The 15,246-nt window shown below is 36.0% G+C and overlaps 3 protein-coding genes across 3 annotated transcripts; all 3 read left to right on the top strand.

Annotated features, from left to right (window-relative positions):
- The first annotated feature begins 112 nt into the window (after window positions 1-112).
- LOC110930423 (S-norcoclaurine synthase 1) lies at window positions 113-2,875 on the top strand. The gene is made up of 4 exons (XM_022173722.2): window positions 113-471; window positions 871-1,115; window positions 1,789-2,119; window positions 2,454-2,875. Exons 1-4 carry the CDS (start codon window positions 151-153, stop codon window positions 2,694-2,696), a joined length of 1,140 nt encoding a protein of 379 aa, XP_022029414.1. The 5' UTR covers window positions 113-150; the 3' UTR covers window positions 2,697-2,875.
- A 5,978-nt stretch (window positions 2,876-8,853) lies between these two features.
- Window positions 8,854-10,097, top strand: LOC110932429. Its single transcript, XM_022175764.1, has 2 exons — window positions 8,854-9,614; window positions 9,926-10,097. Exons 1-2 carry the CDS (start codon window positions 8,854-8,856, stop codon window positions 10,095-10,097), a joined length of 933 nt encoding a protein of 310 aa, XP_022031456.1.
- LOC110930424 (probable methyltransferase PMT14) lies at window positions 9,923-15,246 on the top strand. The gene is made up of 7 exons (XM_022173724.2): window positions 9,923-10,242; window positions 11,292-11,946; window positions 12,035-12,245; window positions 13,138-13,420; window positions 13,504-13,890; window positions 14,591-14,668; window positions 14,790-15,246. Exons 2-7 carry the CDS (start codon window positions 11,308-11,310, stop codon window positions 15,013-15,015), a joined length of 1,824 nt encoding a protein of 607 aa, XP_022029416.1. The 5' UTR covers window positions 9,923-10,242; window positions 11,292-11,307; the 3' UTR covers window positions 15,016-15,246.

Genomic DNA, 15,246 nt, shown 5'->3' with positions numbered 1-15,246 from the left:
AGCAACTATGCAAAGTTACGTACCGGCCTGCCGCTTGTGCAAGCATTGTTTTCTGAATATTTCCAAACCAAACGTCACATCAATGAAACAAAATTGACAAAACAACAAACAACAATGCAATAAACAAAACATTTTACTACGAATATAACTATGTTTCAAAATGAAGAAGATAAACGCATATCACAGGTTCCAGCAATAGCCATGGAAGATAATACCGAAGAAATAATCAACAGATCCGAGTATGGCGGTTCGATTCCTGTCGATAACGTGCAAGCGCTTGCTTCCAAGGACCTCAAAGACGTTCCGGTTCGATATATTCGATCAGAGATTGAATCGGAAGAGGTTTTAGTCGATGAGTCACTGCAGATTCCGGTTATTGACATCAGCAGACTCGCCGCGGCTGGACAACTTGGCTATGATGATGAACTGGCTAAACTCCATGTCGCTTGTAGAGATTGGGGGTTCTTCCAGGTAACGAGTAGTAAAAGTGGCGAAAACAGAACTTTTTAGTCGGGTTCATCATAATGTTTTTATTTTATTTTCTACTTTTATAAACAACAGGGGCGGATCCAGGGGTGTTTTGGGGGTTCCCAGGAACCCCCTCCATTTGGCAAAAAATTAGTGGAAACCTTGTATGATTTGGAAAAAAATAGTGAGAATCTACCAAAAGGAACCCGGTGAAAAAAAATTTTGGATCCGCCACTGCCACTGATAAACAATGATTTTATATTTACTATTAATCAAACAAATTCCGGTGACTAGGGTCAACGGACCCTCTTGCCCCCCTCAGGTTCCGCCCTTGACAAACAAATATCGGTGTGATTATTATGAGTATTGTTACTAATCAACAGTTTAAAAAAATGTGAACAGTTGGTGAATCATGGGATATCAGAAGCTATAGATGCAATGAAGAAGGTTGCGGAGGAGTTCTTCAAGCTGCCATTAGAGGAGAAGATGAAATATGCACAGCTTCCAAACACCATTGAAGGTTATGGTCAAGCTTTTGTTCTTTCTGAAGAACAAAAGCTTGATTGGGGAGACATGCTCTTCCTTTTGCCATTACCAGTCTCTCTAAGGAACCTTAGATTTTGGCCTCAAAATCCCAATTCCTTCAGGTAAATTTCATTTTCTTGACCCTAAAATGTTCAAATTCATAATAAAGTCTAATTATTTTTGGATTTTTCTAAATGGTCTATATATTTTTTCTTTTAAATGGTCTATGTCTTTTTGTTTTCCATTGAGCCTGGGTCTCATTAGAAGCAACCTCTCTATTCCTATGGAGTAGAGGTAAGGCTGTAGGCTGTCTACATCTTACCCTCCTCAGACCCTACCTTGGCTTTGTCATTGGTTGAATTTACTGAGTATGATGATGCAATTGCCTAATATCAAACAAGAGATCAGATTTTTAGATAACCACTTCACCTTGATAGTTAAATATTAGTGTTATTAAAAATCCCAATTGCCCTCATAAGAGTTTGGTTTAGCCCCGGGATTCCGTCTAATGAAAAAATCCTGAGTTCACCACTGGACGATACCACGAAGTTGCTAAGACAAAATGCCCCTTTTTTGTATAATGTCTTAAGTTTTGTGAACTCTAAAGCACAATGCCTATATATCCCAATATTGAAAACAAACAAATGACCCTATTTGTCATCAAGCATTTTCAAAATAATCATTTATGGAAGAAAACAAAAATCTTAGACGAATACTTGAACAAGTTATATGTTGTCCCAATGAAATTGTTCAAGTTAATATCTATAAATCTTCGAATGTATTCATGTTGATCAGGGAAACCTTAGACGAATACTCGAACAAGTTATGTGGCGTTTCAATGAAACTATTTAAGTTAATATCTATAAACCTTGGAATTGAACCCGAAGCAATGAGCAAAATTTTTGACTTAGAGAACTGCACACAAGGTATTAGAATGAACTACTATCCACCATGTCCGGAGGCACGAAAGGTTTTAGGATTGGCTCCACACTCAGATGCAACCGGTCTAACCCTCTTGGTTCAAGTCAATGAAGTCCAAGGGCTACAAATCAAGAAGAACTCAAAATGGGTGCCTATCAAGCCCATTCCTGGATCGATTATCGTCAACGTTGGTGATGTCTTGGAGGTAATTAATCAAAAGATCACCAATAGCGTGTCATATAATCGATTTAAGTATGTTAATTCTCCATGTTGTTTCTAAAAATCAAGACAAGTGGAACATTTTGAAAATACTTTTAAATAATGTAATTCTAGAGGTTTTATGCAATAAAAATGAATTAACGATTTTTGACTAACTCAATGATATAAACATATAAAGTATAAAACATAATTTGGATTGACCTATTAAAAAAATAAACAAAATTGCCACATTGTAAACTCTAGTAGTGGTGATTTTGTGGCTCAATTTTATAAACATTTTGGAATTTTAATGGGGTTATATTATTTTTGTATTAAAACAGATAATGAGTAATGGAGAGTACAGTAGTATCGAGCATAGGGCTGTAGTTGACTTTGAAAAAGAGCGGCTCTCGATTGCGGCTTTTCATAGTCCGGGCCTTGAAGCCATGGTCGGACCATTGCCCGAGCTCGTTAAGGGGAAGACACCAAAGTATAAGACGATTGATGCACACGAGTATGTGAAGTTAACCATTAACAGCAAACTTGATGGCAAAAGTCTAATTGATCATATGAAGATTCAATAGAGTCTCTTGTTTGTTTAGAAGGAAAAAAACATATGAAAAGTTATTGACGTTTAAAAAACTTTGAAACGCCCTCCCTCTCATTTGGTTAGAGGTTTAATGATTTCCAATGTTTGTTTTGTTTTTCTTCAGATGTTCAAACTTCATACTAAAGGAAATAAATAATATATATCAATTTTAAAGAGTGATGAAAAAAAGATTAAAAAACACCATTTTCAAGTTGTATTTATGAGTGTAAAGTTAGCACACTAAGGGCATACGGGGTGCCTTCGGGCAACCCCTTCGGTGAGTCCAAATCCCGATCGGCAAAGCACCGCCAACTCCAGCGGTGAAGAGAGAGAGGGACTAGAACGGTGTGCGGCTGCCGAAGAGGGGGGAGGAGAGAGAGAGGAGAGAGGGAGCTGCCATCCAATCACAAGCTTTCCTTTTTTTTTTTTTTTTTTTAAAAAAAAAAACCAATTCACCTAAGAGGGGAGTGGCGCCATCAAATGGGGGTGTTAGGGGAGTTTAAGAGGGGAGTTGACGTGGCACACGGGGATTGGTTTGGCGTAAGAGAGGGGACTCACCTATTAGGTGAGCACCCCCTTCACCCTAACAATGCATTATTTTTCATTCAAGTTGCATTTAAAGTTTCTATCTTTTTATTAAAACATTTAAAACCCATTTTGTGTTGTACTTTTATAGTTTAAAAAATTAAAATCAACCATAATATTATTCGGTCTTTAAAACCATTCCGACTAGTAAACTGATGGAGTAAGTAATTTTCAAACCATTGTCCCCATCTTCACACTCATGGTTTCAATATAACGACATCCTAATTATGTTGAGTGATGTTCTAAGACATCAAATAAGAGATATTTATTATTATATGCAAACTTTAAGATATTTATAATCCATATAACATATTCACATTAACATATTACCTACAATTGTCGATGTCGAAGGGTAAGTAAAAAATAAGAGTTAAAATTCAATCCCAACTACCTTATTAGATAAGGTAAGTTGGTTATCGAACCACAGGGGTTACTATGGAAATGGTTGTTGTTCAATTGCTTCTTTTGTAATTATGAAATTGTACGAAAAGGAAAATTGATTGTTTGAGAGTTGTTTGAACTAAATTGACGATTAAGAAAACTAGTTGCGAACAATTATACTAAAAAGTGATCCTTCCAGATTTTGGATTCAGAGTGTATTCAATCGTTAGGTTCAAGTGGAAAAAATCGCATAGACATGATGAAAACTAATTGATTGTGATAGACAAGGACAATTTACCTTGGTTGCCAAAAAAAAAGAAAAAAAAATCACGTGAAGTCGTGAATGCCAATTGGAATTTAACAAACCCAACACTTTATTTAATATATCCCAATTGCTAGAAATATTGGGAGTTGAAAGACGCAAGAACAAAGTTTCAATTAAAAATCAAAAGTTTACAACCATTCTATAAAATACGTATGCAACAAGCATGAAATGCTTAGATTGCAATCCCAAATACAAAGAAACTAAACAAAACTCGTCCACTTGCAAAAATTCTCCACCCGGGGAAAATCCTAATTTTGGGTGTTTTAAAGGAAATCCGTAAATCGACTGAGCGTAGCCTACGCTGATGCGATTCTATTTGAAAAAATAACCCAAGCCAGCGTAGGCTACTCTAGGAAGTTGCTGGAAATTATTGATTTTACTTGTTTTTCTTGCATTCCAACCTCTTGTTGTTTCATCCAAGCTTCCATAACTTCGTGTTTAACCTTCCACTCAGTGGCGGAACTAGACCTTCAACTCAGGGGTATCCCAAAATTTTTTAGGGGTGTCCTCGTACTTGTTCAGGGGTGTCCTGTGTATAAAAATCGGAAAAAAAAAATTTTTTTACACTACTCGTAAAAACTTGAGCCGTAGCCCGGGCTACGCCCGTTTACACTACACGTCCGCCCCTGCTTCCACTCTTGATTTCTTCTCTTTTCTTAACTTCCAACCTGCTTGTGTCTTCCTAAATGCATCCAATCTTCGCGTTTAGCCTACAGAACATCAATATCTCATAGTTAACTTATTCCACACACTTAACATTCATAAGATTTAACATATACAAATCACATTCCAAAGCCCATCCATCAACAAATATGCTAAACTTTCAAGATCATGGTATCTCACATAATCAAGGTCACATAACTTTGTCTAAACAAAGGACATGAAACTCTTAGATTTCAATCAACTCGTTAACATTTAGTGTGATTTAAGGATCTCATTGTATTAGGTCAATTAACAAAATCAGTTTAGTGATATTCATAGACTTAATAAACATGCATAGGGTGTGTGTCCGCGGCCTCTCATTGGCCACATGTTGCTTTCAGGATATCCTTAATATCTCTTGTCAACCGCTAATGAAGGTTTCAGAGGGTGTGAATCCACGGTGTGTGATTAGCCGGATGTTGTTTTCACTTGTACTTCTTGTCTCTCCTACGATAGCCGCTAGAGGAGATCCCATGTTACAGTGGTCTGCGGACCATCATTGGCTACACGTCGCTTTCACATTGTCCCTTTTGTCTCATACGTGTTGGCATATCTCCACGTGGAGGGTGTGGCCCTTTGATAGCTTGTTATGGCCAACTCTCTATGTTGCAGCACTTGCAGGTTGAATATGAGTTTTGCCCGAACCCGCAGAAAGTCCGGCACCATATCTCTTCAATTACCATAGTTATGTTGCACTAATATTATGTGATTTCATTACCATATGTCACCTATAAATAACTGCCCTTTTTGCATTAACATATTCCTTGATATTCAAAACATTATGATTCATATTAATGATTAACTTAGCCTCAAAGTGGAATCACATGATTTGCTTGTAATTAATCTTTCTTACACATGAGATACATATATCAAAATACAAGGCAAATAAACAACAAACTATAAACCATTAGTATAAGTATAATAATAAAAACATAAATTAAAAAAAAAAGTTGAATACACATGTAACATTCTCATAAGTTATTATAATTTTCGTTAATCAAGGTAAAATCAAAGCCCAACTAGATAAAAGAAAAAAATGGTAGTTTTCTTAAATCTCAAGAAACGAATCATGATTAATTTTTGTAACACCTTTACCCATAAATAAAAAATTATATTAGTTCACAAATATCTTAGATCAAAGCATAATAAGAAGTTTTCAATTGACTTTGACGTTTAAACCCATTTGTGGGAAAGTCACATGCAATTAATGGGAATGGTGGAGCATCACTTTATGTGGACCGCGTTACCTCATAAATTCTATATTTCTCATGTCCATGTGCCCATGATGTCGGTAGAGAAAAATGTAACCACTTTTGTATAGTCTTAGTATTTGATAATGGTACACGTTGTTATTATTATTATTATTATTATTATTATTATTATTATTATTATTATTATTATTATTATTATTATTATTATTATTATTATTCTATATCAGTTAAATAAAAATGATATGCATTTTTTAACAACATTTGGTACCGAGTCTATAGGCTGGATTGGTGGTACACGTTTTATTGTTAACCCCTCTCATTGGTGGTATTACCCCCCTCTCATTCATAGTATACGTTTTATTGTTAACCCCCTTCATTGGTGGTACATGTTTTATTGTTAGATAATACTTCTAATCTATTGTTAGATAGTACATCCTTAGTGCTCTTCTTCTATTACCCCTCTCTCATTCATAGTATAGTACACGTTTTATTGTTAACCCCCCCCCCCCATTGGTGGTATACGTTTTATTGTTAGATAATACTTTTAATCTTATTCTTAGATAGTACATTCTTAGACCATGTGTAGTGGTTAAACAAAATAATGGCTCCACCACGGGGCATTATTCGACACGTGGTAGTCCAGTCAGCATGGGGCGTTATTGTAAAAGTGGCGTAGTGGGAATAATGCCTAATAATACCCCTTCCAATCATTAAACAAAAAAAAAAGCAAACTATTTATCATTGGCCAGTCAAACCTTGGACCACTCCCATTGGCCACATGCACTTCTCTTTCAGCGTTATTATAAAAACGCCAGATTCAATTTTTTGAATTTTTTTTTAAAAAAACGCCCCATGTAATGGGGGGGTGCGTTTTTGAGCGTTTTTTTTTTTCAATTTTTTTTTAAAAATACCACCCCACTACGGGTGGTCTTAGTGCCCTTGTTCTATTACCCCTCTCTCATTCACAGTACATGTTTTATTATTAACCCCCTCATTGGTAGTACACGTTTTATTGTTAGATAATACTTCTAATCTTATTATCAGTAAACATATTAAATAAAAATAAAATAGTTGCCTTAAATTTAGAATATGGTATGATTTCTTTATATAGCACTCAATAATCCAACAAGGTTATCGAATCACAATCTAAATTTACAAGCTCATAACAAAAATAGGGATTTGAGCACAAATTTATTATATATATATATATAATAGATTTTCAATAAAATATATATATATATATATAAATATAATAAATATAATTTATAGTAAATAGACAATTTAGAAAAGTAACTATAAATCATAAACCTCTTATAAAGAGTGAAGATTTATTGTTGATGTTACTAAAGAACAAATATATTAATATTATTTAAATCTTTCTTTTTTTTTTATTTGAAGGACAACACTTACTCTTACTCTATTACACCAATAATTATAAATTATTCACCTTTGTCAAGAATTGAACCAAGGATCTCTCCTCTAGGAGGCATATACCCTCTATGAAGTGTGCTAACCTCACATTGACGTTAAATATTTCTGGCTCCAGCTGATCATACAAATCTATTTGCTTAATACACTCTATGTATACAACCGAATGAAACTTTTGAAAATACGTATACCATCGTAAAAAGCAATTTGAGTTGATGGAACGACTATGCAAGTATGTAACAAAAGGTGAGACAATGTTTTAAAAACCAGTTTTTATACCGCATCAGGTTGAGCTTAGAAACGATTCAACCGATTGCATCAAAGAGTTCAACTTGACGACTAGTGAACTCCATAATTCCATAAAAACAAAACTTCAACTCAAAAAAACAACCAAAACCACATAATTCCATAATCAAAAACCAATTTTCCAAGTATTTATAAGTAAAAGCTCACACTCACTTAAAAGACGAAATTCACCATCATCGCTTAAACCAAAACTCAAAATTAAACATTGGTATAAACCAGTTCATCAGTATGCATCGGTATTATCAAATTTTCCGACACTTCGCAAACTAAACCGGTACCCTAATTAGACCAGACTCTAATCTCAATCGTACCAGTGATGTCATGTCTCTGGTAACCTCTTCAGCCAATAATACCTACCAGTTTGAACCGGTTTTTTAAAAAAAAATTTCTAAACTTTATATAAAACTAAGAGAAAAATGCCCGGATAGTCCATGTGGTTTCACCTTTTTTCACCTATAGTCCCTAACTTTCTAAAACTACTTGAATAGTCCTCAAGTTTTCGATTTTTGTTCTCGGATAGTCCCTGGGTCTAACTTCAGTTACTTTTCTCAGTTAAGTGGGTGTTGAAATGACCAAAATGCCCTTTCCTTAAAATGCCAAACCATAGGGACTATCCGGACATCTTCTTAATTTTTATTTATAAAACCCCACCACCACACTTCATCTTCAACCTCCACCCACCATCACCCTCCTCCACCCTCCACCATCACCGTCACAGAAAACATGGTGGCTCGACATTGGCAGAGAAAAGTGGGTTGCCGCTTTCAGATCATAAAGAAATGCAAAACAACCAAGCTCAGATTCACATGTCTAGCAGTTTTATAAATAAAAATTAATATCGAATTTTATCGAAATTTATATAGATGTCAGATGTATTCATGTGGAAGCAAGATATAAATAGCTGTAAATTTTGTGTTTGTTTGTTTATTATTATAAATTTGTGTGTAGAACATGTATAAACATAGATTTTTGTTGGTAATTTGATGAATTTTGACGAATGAATATCGAGACTAGACAATGTGATAGACATATAACTACAATTTTTGTGTTTATTTGTTTATGATTGAATTTTTTGTCTGTAGAAAATGTTTAAAGATAAATTTTTGTTCTTATTAGATGAATTTTGACGGATAAATCGTGAGGCAAACAATCCGTTAAATGAGTCTGCGACTGATATTATTGTTTTAAAATTCAGGAAATTTTCAAGGTTTCAAATGCAAGAACAGAGGGGTGCTATGGGTTCCTTTTCAGAAACATTAGGGTTCGAACACGGTTCAACATCAAGTGATGTCGTTAACTCTCCATCAAACCGGTTACCCGACTGCATGTCTTTGAACCCAGCAAGTCAAGAAGAGGAGAATCTAACTATGTGGACCGTAGGTGAACCCGGTTCAAGTTCTGGCCCGAGTCAATCAAACCAGAGTCATAACGAACCGCGACCAGACCGTGGGTGGCCTTCTTTGATGAAATCTTGTCCTGAACCTTCATCTAGCGCGCTTTCTTTGGGTGATCGTGGTTCATCCAGTTCATCGTTTTCCGATCCCTTTGGACCGTCTTCTGACCCTTTTGAGTTAGAGGCCCGTCAGGTTTCTCGTAAAAGAAAAGCAGTCGAGTTAAGCATTGGGCAATCTTCTTCAGGGGTCGGAAGTTCGAACTTGTTTCAAAGATCCGAGGGTGGTCCGAGTTCGTGGCGCACAGTTTCCGAAGACCCCCCTTCTGACCCGACTATCCCGAGACTTGGATTGAGTATCGGTGAGCACTCTGTTCGTGAAAACGCTCATAGAAATGTTGACCCGCTACCGGGTAATAATAACAATCAGGAGTCTGATGTTTCGGTTCTGAGACTTAACCTGTCAGTTGAGAATTCGATTTCGAATTCGAATTCATCCAGTCTTCAAAGCCAGCTTGGTTTACGGGTTCCAGCATTGAGAAGAAATTTACAATCAACACGAGAGGAGGGTGATGGTGGGTGGAGGTTGAAGATGAAGTGTGGTGGTGGGGTTTTATAAATAAAAATTAAGAAGATGCCCGGATAGTCCCTATGGTTTGGCCTTTTAAGGAAAGGGCATTTTGGTCATTTCAACACCCACTTAACTGAGAAAAGTAACTGAAGTTAGGCCCAGGGACTATCCGAGAACAAAAATCGAAAACTTGGGGACTATTCAAGTAGTTTTAGAAAGTTAGGGACTATAGGTGAAAAAAGATGAAACCACAGGAACTATCCGGGCATTTTTCTCTAAAACTAAACATATAAACTTGAGATCGTTTATTACAATATCTTTTTAGCTCTGTAAAAGGGAAACGAGTCCAAAATGGTTATAACGGCCGCGATAATAACGTCGTCAAAAAGCAGTATATAAACGTCCAGCCTGTCCACCAGATCTCCCACCGCCACCGACCGCCGTCTCCGGATTCCGTCAACTCCCTCACTTTCTTCCCCAATATCATTATTATATAACTTATCAATTCATCTAAACAATATAAAATCTCCAAATCTTTCACACTCCTACTGAGCTACTTCTTTCTCAAAATATCTTTTTCTGATGCACAAAAGTTCGATTCAACCTTTACATACTTAGATCTGTGTGTTTCTAATCTCTCAGGTACTTTCTGATTGCATATGCTAATCAATCAATTGCATATGTAATATGTTGTTGCTATGTGTTTGTTTGTTGATTTGATTTTGTGATATTTTGGTGCAGTAGGATTGATGATAACTGAGATTTGTGTTGTTGAATAGTTTTTGTTTTCAGTTGTTGTGATCTGATATTCTGATTCATCAATGGTGGTTTGTGATGAGATTTTTGGAATTAGGATTAGGTTAAACTGTAGTAGGATCTAAATCGGTTTGTTCAGCTTGATCTGTAATCTAAATTGAGTTGTTTTTCATCTGGATCTACTATAGTTATCACTTGTCATCTGGATCTCTGTTTTTGTTTTAGCATGCAGTATAGCAAAGTATGTTAGAGATTTGATAAGTTTAAATTATGCTTTTAAAATAAATGCAGTGTTAGGTTTAGGTCTGTTGTAATGAATGTAATGTTTTTGTTTATGGTACGATTTAAATTTGCATTAGTAATGTTAACTGTACATTTGCACGATTGATTTCGGTTTGTGAATGCAATGTTTTGTTATTTTTTATAAGGAGATTTCAGATATTTAAGTAACTGTAATGTTTTTATGTGACCATGTATCGAAACTACTGCACTTCTAGTCAAACATTTTATTTGCATTAGGAAGGAGATTGGAGAGAATAATATTAAGACTCTATACAAGCTATGCAGTTAATGCGGTAAAATATCGGATATCGGTCAAGGACCGATATTTGAGATATAGGTTATCTCGGTGAGATATCAGTAATTTTTATATAATGCAGAATTTATATATATATAGCAATTTAACACTAATAATTCAGTGATAAATCGGTTATATCGGTCAATATCGCCAATAATATCGGTACCGATATTTGACACCGATAGTTTACTAGAGGACAAATATGACCGATATATCACCGATTCACCGATATTAACTGCATAGTATACAAGCTTGGTTTGACACGCATATCGTTAGAATTTAGAAACCTAGCTTGATCTCATATGTGTCATTAAATCATGTTGTCATCTATGTTTTTTGACGGTTGATTTTATTTTAGGGTCCTGAAGCACATAATGGGGTCTAAGAACAATCCAGCGCATAGACGAAGAAGTCCGTTATCTATAATCATTGTTTTTGGGCTCTGCTGTTTCTTTTACTTGCTAGGAACATGGCAGAAAAGTGGTTTTGGAAAGGGAGACAGTATAGCGATGGACATAACTAAGAAAACCGAGTGTGAAGAAGACTTTTCCACCCTTGATTTCAGCTCTCATCACAGCATTCCAATTCCCGATTCTTCCAAACCAAAGGCCAAAATGTTCAAACCATGTGATATGAAATACTCTTACTACACACCTTGCCATGAACAGGACCGGGCCATGAAGTTCCCTAGAGAAAACATGGTGTATAGAGAAAGACACTGTCCTCCCCAAGAGGAAAAGTTAAAGTGTCTAATTCCAGCTCCAAAAGGGTATACAACTCCGTTCCCATGGCCAAAAGGGCGCGATTATGTTCACTTTGCTAATGTGCCTTTTAAACATTTAGCTGTTGAGAAGGCAAATCAGCATTGGGTTGAGTATCAGGGCAACGTTTTTAAGTTTCCTGGTGGTGGAACGATGTTCCCTCAAGGGGCAGATGCGTATATCGATGAGCTTGCATCAGTGATTCCGATTAAAGATGGCTCTGTCAGAACAGCTTTGGATACTGGTTGTGGGGTAGGTTATTCATCACCTGTCTCGACATAATTTCTTTTTACGGGTTTGTTTTCTTGATACCAGTTCTGAATTTACAATGTTAACATAGGTGGCAAGCTGGGGTGCTTACTTGATGAAAAGAAATGTGTTGGCAATGTCATTTGCACCAAGGGATAACCATGAAGCACAAGTGCAGTTTGCTTTAGAACGTGGCGTGCCTGCTATTATCGGTGTTCTTGGATCAATAAAACTTCCGTTTCCGTCAAGAGCATTTGATATGGCTCAGTGTTCACGATGTTTAATACCATGGGGCGAGAGCAGTGAGTAATTTAACTGCTCGTGATTGCACATCTAATATACAGTTTTAAATTGTTGACATTTATACTATCTTAAAAACCAAAGTCCGTGGGGTTTCCCACCGAATTTGGTTGCCCTTACACTTTTGGAGTTGTCAACTTTAGTCCTTCTCCATTTTTACTACCCCTCTACTGTAGCACTTGGCATTTTTAGCCCCTAGCCTTTTAATAATTTAACTTTCCTTGAATAACTTCCGTTCGTTAATTTCTTTCGTTTACCACTATCGTTCTTTTACTTTAAAAAAATATTTTTTATGTGCATATTTTTATATACGCGTCAGTATGAATTTGAGTGTCTACGTTTCGACGTCAACTTTTTCTGGAAACTAGTCAGGTCAAATATAATACGTTTTCTCTTAAAAAAACTAGTATTTTACATGTATATTTTTATGTACGTGTCTGTATCAATTCAAGTTGGTCTACGTTTCGACGTAAACTTTTTTTTTGGGAAACGAGCCAGGTCAAATATAATACGTTTTCGTGCTTATTTTATGTACGTTTTCGTAAATTTTGTTTCAAACCGAGTGAAGTCAAATTGTGGTTTCTTTTATTTCTGTTTTTAAAAAAGCTCTAATTAATCCCATATAATACATTATGATTGGACGGTATAAATTTGATTTACCTTACGTTTTGATGCAATCGCAATGCATTACGTTGAGTTCAATCGAATACGTTGAAACACACGTTTTCGTATTGTTAACACTTGGACTAATCCATTCAATATTTGCGATGTACCCACGGCGCAACGCACCCGGGCCTTATTAGTAGTTATAAAGAAAATTCCAAGAGTATACTAGTTAAAAGTATGCAAGTCGCATAATACACATTATAATGATGAATTTTAACTTATGGGCAGATGGGAAGTATTTAATGGAAGTTGATCGAGTTCTTAGACCTGGTGGATTTTGGATTTTGTCGGGTCCTCCAATCAATTGGAAGACATATTATCAGACATGGAAACGGACAAAAGAGGATTTGAAGGCAGAGCAAAGAAAGATTGAAAAACTCGCGGAATCTCTTTGCTGGGAGAAGAAATACGAGAAGGGAGATATTGCTATTTGGAGAAAAAAGGTGAATGCTGAATCCTGCCAAATGAATTCAGCGGATTTCTGTGAATCTAGTGATGGTGATAGCGTCTGGTGAGTCACCATGCTTCTTAGATTTTCTTTTTCTATTTGGTAGTTAACAAAAAAGTCGTTAACCTGTGTTACATATAATTTAGGTACAAGGAAATGGAAACATGTGTAACTCCGTACCCTAAAGTCAAGAACGCGAATGAAGTGGCAGGAGGGGAGTTAAAGAAATTCCCAGCAAGGCTACAAGCAGTGCCACCTCGGGTATCTAAAGGACTAGTTCCAGATGTTTCTGTTGAGTCTTATCAAGAAGATAGTAAACTTTGGAAAACGTACGTTGGCACTTACAAAAAGGCAAATCGGTTAATTGGCACTTCAAGATATAGAAACATTATGGATATGAATGCTGGACTTGGAGGTTTTGCTGCAGCACTTGACTCGAATAAATTATGGGTGATGAATGTGGTACCTACCATTGCTCCGGATACATTGGGTGTTGTTTATGAACGAGGTCTTATCGGTATATATCATGACTGGTGAGTATCGTAAAATAGTAAATCTTATGTTCTTTAATACGGGTTGTAGTTGGCCGGGTTGGGTTGACCCATGTACACTTTTTTTTTCCATTTTTTATGATATTTTTAAGAGTAAAATACACGGATGGTCCTGTGTTTTACCAAAATTTTGGATTTGGTCTTTAACTTTCCAAAAGTACACGGATGGTCCTAGTGGTTTGCACTTTGTAACACATTTAGTTCTCGACTTAGCCAAAAGTACAAGGATGGTCCTGTGGTTTGCACTTTGTAACGCATTTAGTCCCTAACTTGGACCTGCTGAAACCTTTAGATTTGTTGGCTGGGGGACTAAATGTGGTACAAAGTGCAAACCACTGGGACCATCCATGTACTTTTGGAAAGCTAGGGACCAAATCCAAAAGTTCGGTAAACCACAGGGACCATCCGTGTACTTCACTCTATTTTTAAAAATAACTAATGTGTTGGTTATGAATAAGAAGAAAAAAAACAATATTCTTAAAAATATTCTAGACTCAATTAACCCCGTTTGAGATAGAAAAAAACGAAACCCAAATAGACCCTCCAATAGGAAATTGTTCGAAATTGCCACCTTTACATATGATACTATTTACTTAATCTGTACAATAATTTACATATTGATACAATCATTGTTAAATTTGTTGTGTGCGATGTTACCGAATTGTTGTTGTCGGTCTTGTAGGTGTGAAGGCTTCTCAACTTACCCGAGGACATATGACCTTATTCATGGCAATGGCGTATTCAGCTTGTATGAAAACAAGTAAGTATATCGGTCGTTAATTAGAAGTATTAGTATACGTGTGACAGATGTAAAAAAAAAAAAAACTACCTGTTTTCACTAGACCCGTTTTGACATTTAATCCAACCCACTATTTAAACAGATGTGATCTGGAAGGCATCCTTCTAGAAATGGATCGAATATTGAGACCGGAAGGTGTAGTGCTCCTGAGAGATGAAGTAGACGTGTTAACGAAGGTGATGAAGATTGCGTCTGGCATGAGATGGGATGTTAAGTTATTGGACCATGAAGAAGGACCCTTTGTCCCCAAGAAAATCTTTGTCGCCTCTAAACAATACTGGGTTGGCAACGACACGTCAAGCGAGTAATTTATTAATTAATCAGTCATTTTAGTCAACAAACTAGTCTTTTTATATAAGTCAAAGTCAAGAAAATCAAGATTTGCACTAGGTTCAAAATGGAACTTGCATATCTTTATGGATCTGTTATTGTAGATGATCATAAATTATTTCAAGTGCTTGTAAACTTTTTACCTCCACTAGCAGGGTTATTTTTATTGTTTAGATTCATAATAATTTTGCATTATTGGATTTGGACCA

The sequence above is a fragment of the Helianthus annuus genome, chromosome 3, assembly GCF_002127325.2.
Source record: "Helianthus annuus cultivar XRQ/B chromosome 3, HanXRQr2.0-SUNRISE, whole genome shotgun sequence".
NCBI lineage: Eukaryota > Viridiplantae > Streptophyta > Magnoliopsida > Asterales > Asteraceae > Helianthus > Helianthus annuus.
Note: the sequence above shows the minus strand (reverse complement) of the source record. Positions and strands in the feature narration are given on the sequence as shown.